The sequence below is a fragment of the Rhinopithecus bieti genome, unplaced genomic scaffold (genome assembly GCF_001698545.2).
Source record: "Rhinopithecus bieti isolate Rb0 unplaced genomic scaffold, ASM169854v2 scaffold_3734, whole genome shotgun sequence".
NCBI classification, from domain to species: Eukaryota; Metazoa; Chordata; class Mammalia; order Primates; family Cercopithecidae; genus Rhinopithecus; species Rhinopithecus bieti.
In genome coordinates this window covers 1,266,436-1,277,645 of record NW_016804423.1, presented here as the reverse complement: position 1 = coordinate 1,277,645, position 11,210 = coordinate 1,266,436, and the positions used below count along the sequence as shown (strand labels likewise).

Sequence of the window (11,210 nt, the reverse complement as noted above, 5' to 3'; positions counted from 1 at the left end):
TGATCTCAAACATGCAACCTGTTTTTCATCGATGTCATCAACAAACCACTCTGCTCATTGTCTTCTTATCAACTAAAATGTACTGCCTGTCTATGAAGAATATTTACAACATATTGCCTTAATTTGTAGTCATAATATGTGGACAAAATTAGCATAAACTATCAATATGTAAAGTCCTTATGTCTGCATTGTTTTTCTAATTCTTTAATTTGTAAAAATAACAAGAGCAGTCTACTTTGGAAACACAAGTGGTGGCATTTGCGGAGGCATTGAGTAATGGGTATGAGATTCTAGGATGGCTTACAAACATGGCTTAACAAATGGGTGGTGCAACTTTTTGAAAGCAAGAGCCTTCTTTTGTTTACCATTGCACCAGCTGTGGTTATTGAAATAGAATGTGTTGGCAATGGAGCAGGTAAAACCACGTGTAATTCATATTGAGAAACGTAGGGTCTCTTTCACCACACTTTTGCAGAGATGAGCTATCAAGTGCCTCCCTGGAGTTATCACTCAAGCAATCACTACAATTCCAGTTAGTCAGTGTCATAAATGAAAATGACTACGGACTCTCAAACTCATGTGTGGTTGGAACTTACCTCTCTGTCTTGCATCCACTCAGATAATGCAGGTTAAATGGAACTTACTTTGAACTAGATTTCCTTTCCTACAACGTGGTGAGATGGGGCTTTGAGAGTACAAGCCGCATCTTGGTTCATGAGACAAAGATTTTAAACACGAAGATAGGTTGTCACCTCTGGCGATATCCACTCTGAAACTGGGTGATGACATTCCAGAGGGGTAGAGGAGATTCCTCATTAGGCAGTTTGCTGTTTTAGAAACCCCTTATTCACTTTCACTGTGATTTTTGGACTCTTATCTAGAAGCCCTGTCAATTCTGAGGCTTATGCTTGAGAAAAAATTGAAACAATTTATCTTAATTTCCAAGACAGTCAGATTGCCATGTATTATGCAATAGTCTTATCTGAAATGCAAATACAATCGTGGCTATGTTTTTATTCTCACCAACTCTCTACACCATCCTTCCTTATGCGGTGCTTTCCATACAGCGTCTCCTGTTACATGGGCAAGCGGGAGCCTCCACCATATATTCCCTCCCTCGGAAAAGCCCCTGTGAGAGTTCACCAGCTTCTTATTATTGTAAAGGGAGGCTGTGGGGTGGTGATGGGAGCAGCCCGAGGGGTAAAGACCAAACAGCCCTGTCTTCCCTACTCATCCCCAGCTCACACCTCCAGGGTGGTCCCCTATGGACATGCCCAGGCCCCAGAAATGATCCTCCTCCTGTACATTTGCTTCCTCATCCATCTCCCTTTTATTCTGTTTTCTTGATGCTGCCACCCGGTTCCTGAATCCTGGCTGCCTTTCACTCCTGCAAGGTTAAATTTAGGGCAGCCTTCTGCTCTCATGCTGAAGTCTTTGCCCCAGTTGTCTAAATCTTGGAAATAGGTAGCCTCTGGGGTGGGATATAGTCAGAGCAGTTGCGTTTCTCATTTGCGCTGCTGGGTGTCGTTCTGGGACCTGATGGATGGACCCCAGCGGTGTTCTAAAGTCCAGGGTGCCGCTCTGCTTTCTCTCTCTTTCGCTTTCTCTCTCGGTTTTTTCCTGTCTACCCAAGATATCTTAAAACAAAACAACAATACAAGATAACAAAACCAGATATTCCTCAGTTTCCGGCCAATTTAGCTTTCAGATTGGTTTTCATTGCTAAAATGAAACCAGACAGTACACTTCTCTTTCCTTCTTTTGAATTCAAATTCGAATTCCTCTTGTTATGTCTGTGTATGTGGGTATAGGCATGTGTGTCTTCTAAGCAAAAGCATTTAGCACATATAATATGGAAGGTACTATTGTAAGAGTTTTTACATGTGCATATTTTTCCACACATTCAGTGTTACTAATGTTATAAAATTAGCAGACAAATTGATGTTTGAATGCTAGACCTTCGGCAAAAGACATGAGGCTCTTAACTTATCCTCTACTCTTTCCCTCTAATATCTTCTAATAGAACTGCTACCTAATTTTCAGGGCCCAGCACTAAATGAAAGTGTAGGTGCCCGTATTAGTCTGTTTTCACACTTCTGATGAAGATATACCCAAGACCGGGCAATTTACAAAAGAAAGCAGTTTAATACACTCACAGTTCCACGTGGCTGGGGAGGCCTCACAATCATGACCGAAGGGGAAAGGCATGTCTCACACGCGGCAGACAAGCAAAGAGAGCTTGTGTGGGGAAACTCCCCTTTTTAAAACCATCCGATCTCATGAGACTCACTCACTATCAGGAGAACAGCCCAGGAGAGACCTGCCACCATAATTCAGTCACCTCCCCCTGGGTTCCTCCCACAGAATGTGGGAATTGTGGAAGTTACATTTCAAGATGAAATTTGAGTGGGGACACAGCCAAGCCATATCAGCACCTTGCTCAAAAATGATGAGGATTTCCAAGACGGCAACAGAGGAGTATTAAAGTAAGCACAGAGCCTCTCTGAGTGTGGGTCCTTGGACATAGGGGGCATGCCAAGAAGCCAGCTGTGCCTTCAAACATTCCTTTCTAATTGTACATTTTGTCTGTATGTGTGTGGCTACAGCGGAAGTCAGGGAATTATTACACCTAAGACAGGATGAGCTTTACTGTAATTTGGCTCATTCAGGCAGCAGGGCATGGGCAGATAAAGCTGTCCCTGAGGAGGAGGGGTATAGTCTGGCCAGGAGAACACAGTGCGCAAGGGCACTGAGAACAAAGCTCAGATCAGCTGTATCTGATATGGAAGATAATGTCAAGGTTGTCAAAGAAGAGCAGGGCAATGGGCTATCTAAGGGGAAATTGATGCATGAGCTCTATGCCCTGGCTGTGTTTGTTTTATGGGAGTCATAGGAGGTTGAATGAGTACAGCACAATAAAATTAATTCTGGAAAGTATCAGTCAAGATGGGCTCAATTACACTGCAGAAACAAACATGCCTATAATGTCAGTGACTTTGGGCAATAGAAATTTATTTGTTGTTCACATTGCCTTTCCATCATGAACCTCACAGAGCAAGTGGCCGGATGAGGGAGTTCTCTGATCAATATAGTTTCTGAGGGATCTAGGCTGATGGAACAACATACCCTGTTTTGAAATTTTTTGATCATGGATCAGAGAGAAAAAAGTATTCTATAGGGCTCAGTTCACAATGGATTAGTCAGAAATAGTCACACGGCCACATTCAGTGATAAGACTGTGTCATTCTACCATGTTCCCAGGAGTGATGAGAACTGGAATGGATTAAATATTCACACAGGGACACAAGTACAGGAATGTGTATAGGAGTATTTATTGTAAAGGGAAAAAGAAACAATCCCAATATCCATGGCCAAACATCTGTTTGCCCAATGTTTCCATCAGATGGCTAACAGCCATCTCCAAATTAAACCTACTAGAACAATCTATGTTTTTTTCTTCTCCAATTCTTACCATCCCCATCTCAGTCAACAACGCCTTTTCAGTTGATGAATCCAAAAACTTGAAAGTGAATCTCACACCTCATGTTAGAAGATAGCTTGTTTTACCTTCAAAATGCATACAGAACCTGACCATCTCTCACAACTTATCTCTGTGGCCCTAGGGTAAGCGAGGTCTCTAATGAAGTTGCACCCTCATCCTCAAGTGTATTAGTCTGTTCTCAAGCTGCCAATAAAGACACACCTGAGACTGGGTAATTTATAAAGGAAAGAGGTTTAATGGATTCAGCGTTCTGCATGGTTGAGAAGGCCTCAGCAAACTTATAATCATGGTGGAAGGGGAAGCAAATACATCCTTCTTCACTTGGCACCAGCAAGGAGAAGTGTCAGGCAAAAGGGGGAAAGGTCCTTTAAAAACCCACAGGTCTTGTGAGAACTCACTCACTATCACGAGAACAGCATGAGGGTAACCAGCCCCATGATTCAATTACCTCCCCCCAAGTCATTCCCACAACACATGGGGATTGTGGGAACTACAGTTCAGGATGAGATATGGTGGGGACACAGCCAAATCATATCATCTAGTATTTGTATATAGGCCACTTTCCCATCTGGGTGTTTCCTGGCCTCATGCAAATTGAAGTCTGCTCCCCAACCATGCCCTCCCCACCCTCTTTCATGCAATTTAACAGCACTAACAGTCTAAGCACAACTTCTCTCATGATTTTTTTTTTTTGACTTGGCTTCAGGACTCCTGGTTTTTACTCTTTCTTAATGGTAATTTCTTTTTAGTGTCCCTTGCTTGTTCTTCCTCACCTCATGGACTCCTGAACGTTGACATTCAGAATCCATTCTTTCACTGTCTTCTCTGCTCTTTGGACTTATACCCCTGGTGATCTCATACAGGGTTTCTATTCCCAACTTCGTAGATGGTGTCTCTGTTTTGATGTTCACCTTTCAACGAAAATTTAATATGTTCAAAATTGAGCTCCCTTCCTGCCCACTCTCAAGCTGCTGCTTCTAGTCTTCCTCAACCTGTTAGAGGATGTTTATTATTCATGTTACTCTGGCTAAAGCTTGGGAGTTATCCTTCATGCCTCTCTTTTATCTTCCTGCCCCATGTTTAGAGAATAAACAAATATTGTGGGCTACACTTTTAAAGATATTATACAGAATATGACCATTTTCAATATTCTCATTGTCAACACCTGTGTTTGATTATTAGACCTGTCATAACAAAGTGTCACAAACTGAGTGGTTGAAAACAAGTACTTCTCACTGTTCTGGAAGCTGGAAGTCTGAGGTCAAGGTGTTGGGAGGTCTTTGCTTACTCAGAAAGATCTAGGTGAGACTCTTTCCTTGCCTCTTTTAGCATTTGGTGGTTGCTGGTAATCCTTGGTGTTTCTTAGCTGGTAAAAGCACCCATCTCATCTCTGCCTTGATACTCACGTGGCCTTCTCCCTGTGTGCATGTCTCTGTTTCTTCTCTTCCTCTTATGAAGACACCAGCCAAATATTTTGGGGAAATGTAGAAGTGGTAATAATCATCCAGTGATATCTTTTCCTGGTTGCAAAGTGTATTAGATTTAAATAGTTTTCTTTATTCCTGCTTTGTTGAAAGTGTTTACCATAAGTAAATATTGAATTGTACTTTTTCCCTCCTGGATCTACTGAAGTGATCATGTGATATTATCCTTGAATATTTTGTTCAACACAGAACACACAATTCAGCCACCCTAGTCAAACTACCATGATTCCTTGCCTGGATTATGGCTACAAACCCCTGTTAATCTCCTGCTTTCACCCATTCTCCTATGTAGACTAAACAGTACAGAATTCACAGTGATTCTTTTACAAGTAAGTCAGATCACATCACTTCTCTGCTCAGAACTTTCTAGGGTTTCTTTTCTCACTCAGACTAAAAGCAGTTCCCTCCCAATGCTCAGCAAAGTCTTGTAGGCTCAGTGCCCTCCCCTCCCTACCTCTCTACTCTAGCTTCATCTTCTACTTTCTTCATGGATCACTGTGGTCCAGGCATCCTGGGACCACTGTCGAGGACCACTGTCCTCGACAAACACACTGAAGGGATTTTGCTCTCTCTTTCCTCTCTCTCAAATACTCTTCCCCATAAATCTTACTGTATTAGTCTGTCTTCACGCTGCTGATGAAGACATACCCAAGACTGGGCAATTTACAAAAGACAGGGGTTTAATTAGACTTACAGCTCCACACGGCTGGGGAAGCCTCACAATCATGGCAGAAGGCAAGGAGGAGCAAGTCATGTCTTACATGGATGGCAGCAGGCAGAGAGAGAGAGCTTGTGCAGGGAAACTCCTCTTTTTGAAACAATCAGATCTCATGAGACTTATTCACTATCACAAGAACAGCATGGGAAAGACTACCCCCTTGATTCAATTATCTCTCATTCAATTATCTACCACAACACATGGGAATTCAGGGTGAGATTTGGGTGGGGAAACAGCCAAACCAAATCATTTACATTACCTTCTCCATGCCCTTCTTCAGTGAGGCCTTCCCTGACTGACAGGCTGTATGGCGTAGTGCTGAGGTTGACAGACTTACAACTAAAGGACCTGGGTTCAGATCTTGCCTTGCCATTTACAGCAAATGGTTAGGCAATTTACATAACCTCTCAGTTTATGAAATGTTTATGAAATAACTCTCATCTATGAAATAAGGAAATTAATAGTGGCTTGATCTTTTGGAGTTGCTGGACAATTGAAATAAATTAACACCTGGAAGAGTCTTTCACACGATATAAATAATAAATATTTGTGATTGTTATTAAAGTATGCACCACATCTTCCTCCAGTAATGCCTTATGTCTACTACTTTATTGGACTCCATAGCATTTGTCCTCATCTAGCAAACCATATGTTTGGCTTGTTTATTTTTTGCCCCCTTGCCACTAAATAATTACCAGGAGTATTGCCTTAAAATATTAGACATTTAATAAATATTATTTGAAAAAATGCTAAAATGTCTAGACCCTTTGGTATAATATAGAAGTGGTAATAATCCAGGGAGAATTATCATGTTCTGGTTTCTTGCCAAGTTTACAAGATTTTAAAAATTGTCTTTATTCTCACTTTGCTAAAAGTGTTTACCACAGATCAATATTGAATTGTACTTTCTTTCTTGGATTTACTGAGGTGATCCTATGATATTCTTCTTTAATATTTTATTATAATCACTTACATCTGTTATTAATATAGATATAAATGTGCAAATATGGATCAAATCCAACTTGGTTATTATGCATGCTCTTTTTAAATATACTGCTGAGTTCAGTTTGCTAGTGTTTTACGACGTTTGCATCTACATTCATGAGTAAGATTGGCTTGTAATTTTTACTTGTAATTCTGCTCTCAGAATGTTTTGGTATCAAGATTATAGAGGAAAATACAAGTTGAACTTGAGAGTATTCTCTCTTTCTTGTTCTCTAAAATAATTTACATAATATAGAAATAGTCTGCCCCTTGAATATTTGAGAAAATTTTCCCATCTGGGCCTGACCATTGTTCTGTGTGTTTAAATTATAAACTACTTCAACACCTCTAATGGATTCATTTTTATCTCTTTTATACTGATCAGTTTTTGTCAATTTATATTTAGGAATTTATCTCTAATCTAACTTGTTAAAGTTTATTGACAAAACATTCTTAGTGTTTTTTTTTTTTTCATTTTTCTCTTTGGCTTCTATACTTTTGTCCCCGTATTCAGTTCTAATATTGTTTATGCTGGCTGGCTATATTTTTGTTGGAAAACATTGATAATGAAATATTTCACAAGAAACCTTGAGGTTTATATATAAAATAAAATATTTTATTTTATGATAAAAGTATCATTATATTTGTTTATCTCTGTATTTATATTTATTTATCTCTATATAAATTTTTTGGCCTTACTGACCTTTTTAATTACCTGTCTTTTCCTGTTTCTGAATTTCTGCTCTTATCTTTCATTGCTTTCTTCTATTCCTTTGGCTTAGGTTTTTTGTTTATTTTGTTTTTATCTTGCTTTTGCTTTGTCTTGTTTTTGTATTTTTCTTGCTGTTGGTGCTTAGCTCATAACTTTCAGTCATTTTTCTCATATAATATAAGCATTTAAGTTTATAAACTCTATGTATGCAGTGATTTTCCTACACCCCAGGGTTTCTTGTGAAGTATTTTGTCAGCTCGTTGTAAACATGTTCTGATTTCCGTATGCTTTCTGTTTAAGCCATAAATTATTTAGAAGTGATTTCTTTCCACTTTAATTTCCAAGTGCATATTTTCCTTACTTTTTAATCACTGATTTCTTTTACTAATGATGCTGTAGAGGAACTGTAATTGTTATAAAGCCAACTATTTCAAATGTGCCGAATCTTGCTTTATAACTTAGCATGTGGTCAGTCTTCACAGGGTCTGTGCATTAGTTGCTGTATTAATGTTAGTGTCTTGACTTTTACCCTTGTGTTGTAAGATGTTAACACTGGGACTATAAGTGAAGAATATAAGGGTTTCATTGCACTTTTCTTTCCCATATTTTTAAAAGTCTGAAATTATTTCAAAACGAAAAGTCAAAAAGTTTTAAAAACATGCAAAGTGATTAGCCCAATGCTAAAGAATTTCCTCCCTTCTCTTATATCTATAATCCCACCTGTTGTCTTCCTTTCGTCACCATAATCAAACCTCAAATGGTGAGGATTATGAATTCTACATTGCACCTTTGATATGGTTTAGCTGTGTCCCCATCCGAATCTCATCTTGAATTGTAGTTCCCATAATTCCCATGTGTTGTGGGAGGGACCTGGTGGGAGATAATTGAATCATGGCAGCAGTTTCCCCAATACTGTCCTTGTGGTAGTGAATAAGTCTCATGAGATCTGATGGTTTTATAAGGGGTTTCCTCTTCCACTTGGCTCTGATTCACTCTTTGCCTGCCACCATGTAAGATGTGCCTTTTGCCTTCCACCATGATTGTGAGGCCTCCCCAGCTATGTGGATCTGTGAGTCCATTAAACCATTTTTCTTTATAAATTACCCAATCTTGAGTATGTCTTTATCAGCAGTGTGAAAACAGACTAATACAACCTCTAATTACAGCAGAGTGGGGGTTGGGCCCAATATGTGATAAGAGGTTGCTGCCAACGAGATTGCCCTCAGTGATGCCTTTTGTGATCCCTACAAGATGCTTGTCCTGGTTGAATTTACCACCTCATAGTCAGTTCCTCAGGAGAAGAATGCTTGGCCTGGTATTAGCTTTTCTCAGTTATACATCTACTTAATATTATAAGTATATATATAAATAGTCAATATTATACCAATAATATATACTTAATATTGTACTAAAAATCCCACAAAATATACTGTACTGTTGGATAAATTCAATTCTAAAGGTAATAATATAACTGATGTCTCCTTCTAAATAGTTTAAGTAGTTAGACAGATGCAGATGTGAACAGATCCTTTTTCAGATACGGAAAATATTCACATTTCCAAACGATCATATACTAACACAAATTAATTTATCATGTTTCACCTGACTTTAAAAATAACATTTAATTATACAGTGAGAATGCAAAAGGTGGGTGTTGCTAGACAAACTCAGTCAGACAATGAGTCAAAAGGCAATGAAGGTTTTTATTTGTTAATCCATATTAGCAGCAACACCAGAAAAATCATTAACCACCCCTCCTAGCATTGAAACTCTGACTCCACTTATCGCTTCTTCTTTTTAAATTACAATGTAAAACAAAATGAACTGCAAAATATATTTTATTGGAACTTACTGAAGTCGAAATCACAGGAACCAGATATTTAAACGAAGTTTAAACTTAAAGTTTAGATTTTAAACATAAAATTTAAATGGTTTTCTTTGTTTTGAAAAGTGTATCCTTGAAAAGTATTTTGATATAGATGGGAACATTTTCATAGACTGGCATCTATTTTTCCACCTACTGTTTAATGAAGTCAACTGTTGAATGATGTAAACTGTTAAATGAAGTAAACGGTTAAAACTAATGACATAAAAGACAAGCAAAGCAAAGGAAACATGTTATAAAAGATAAGTATTACAGCATTCTTAAGTATGGTACTTTATAAAATGAAAACCGGGATGATGTCTTCTGAGATATCAACATATTTATAAGGAGTACATGGTATGTGACATACTTCAGGATGCCAAGAATTTTAATTAAAACTCAACCTCTATAAAGTGAATATAAAACTAATAAGAGGAATATTTTTAAAGGTTGGGATATGTAAACTACAATAGCAGCAGTTTGAAACAGAAGAGGAAGAAATAAAGGGAAATTACATTACATTAGTATAAATGTATTCAGTCACTTCTGTTGGAGATTATGTTGTTATATATGAACAATTATAGTTATTTTTCAATTAATGCTTTACATGCATAAATTGAAATTACCTGACATTAAAAGTTTCTGAAATTCATTATAGGAAATACACATGAGCATAAACAAATGAGGAAATGAGGATATTCTCTCTCTCCTGTGAAAAAATGTGTGGGTAATATATTACATCATAGATAGAAATTGCATACTTGAAATAACCATAAAATACTTAAATAGTACATGGATACTATTTCCAGCCAAATTGTTTCATATTTAAACTTAAACTTTTAGTTATTTCATGTAACTACTGCAAGATTTCTAAAATTCTTATTTTTTACTTTTGTAATGTTGACCAAAAGGAGGGAGTGCATTTAACATAAAAATAGAAAATGAATCCTGAGATTTCTCATAAATGTCTTAATGTCCTAGAGATGTGGGCACTTGTTCCATAGTAAATTATGGATGCCACATTTTACAAAATCCTTACTGCCCCTTTGGATTGTGTCCTTCCTTCAAGATAAGAAGCTATGACTCAATTGTTCAGCATGGAATTCTAGTGAAAAGCCTTTCTAGTTCTATCTTTCCCTAAATGGGCTCTGGTTTCTTATAATTCACATGACACTCTTTGGCTGTGGCTGTCTGTTAAATTTCCTGTTTTGGAGTAGTGTCAGCAAACCAAAACAAATAGCTCACAGAAAAGGCAACGGTAACTACTTTTTTTTTTTTTTTTTTTTTTTTTTTTGGTATATCCAGTTAGATTCTTTCTTCTTAGAGGTACAGAGAAAGGGAAGAAAATAGTTACAGACATGGTATAAGTAGGTCACAACAGTTTCAATGCACCAAAAAATGTGACATCTCCATCCAGTGATATTTGTGCATTTTCTCGTGGTATTGCAAGCTGAAGTTCATCTCCTTCTTCCAGTTTTGCAATGCCTAGGAAAAAATGATTTACAAGAACTATAAGTGGTTATACAACAGAAAAGAAAAAAACCTAAATGAAACTATTTTGTTCTGTAAAAAAAAAATTTTAACATAGGCATCCACACTTCAGAATATACCAGTGGGCTTCTAAACCATTGCAATTATCCTAGCCTAAAAAAGTTTAGAAGAAATAAGCAAAAGGAGTTACAACAGATATTTATGAATTTATTACCTACTCTTTAAAAAATGGAGTTCCCCAAAAGAAGCCCAATATATAACTTTTAAACAATTAGGTAAATCATGGCACATTCCTTGATAGAATATTAAATGATTAGTGATGATTTTATTTAATTTTGTTGACAAGGAAAGTTTTATAATAACATTAAATAAAATGTGAAAATTACACACACACATATATATATACTAGATATTCCTAATTATATTTTAAACATACATATGACAACCATAAATAT

General features: G+C 37.3%; 1 protein-coding gene across 1 annotated transcript in view; it reads right to left on the bottom strand.

Moving 5' to 3' along the window:
* Positions 1 to 9,085: 9,085 nt before the first annotated feature.
* The window catches only part of TNFSF13B (TNF superfamily member 13b), a 34,736-nt gene continuing 32,611 nt past the window's right edge, over positions 9,086 to 11,210 (bottom strand). The window contains exon 6 of the mRNA XM_017868190.1: positions 9,086 to 10,749. Coding sequence (XP_017723679.1) covers positions 10,637 to 10,749 — 113 coding nt within the window. The 3' untranslated portion in view covers positions 9,086 to 10,636. The remainder of the gene's footprint in view (positions 10,750 to 11,210) is intronic.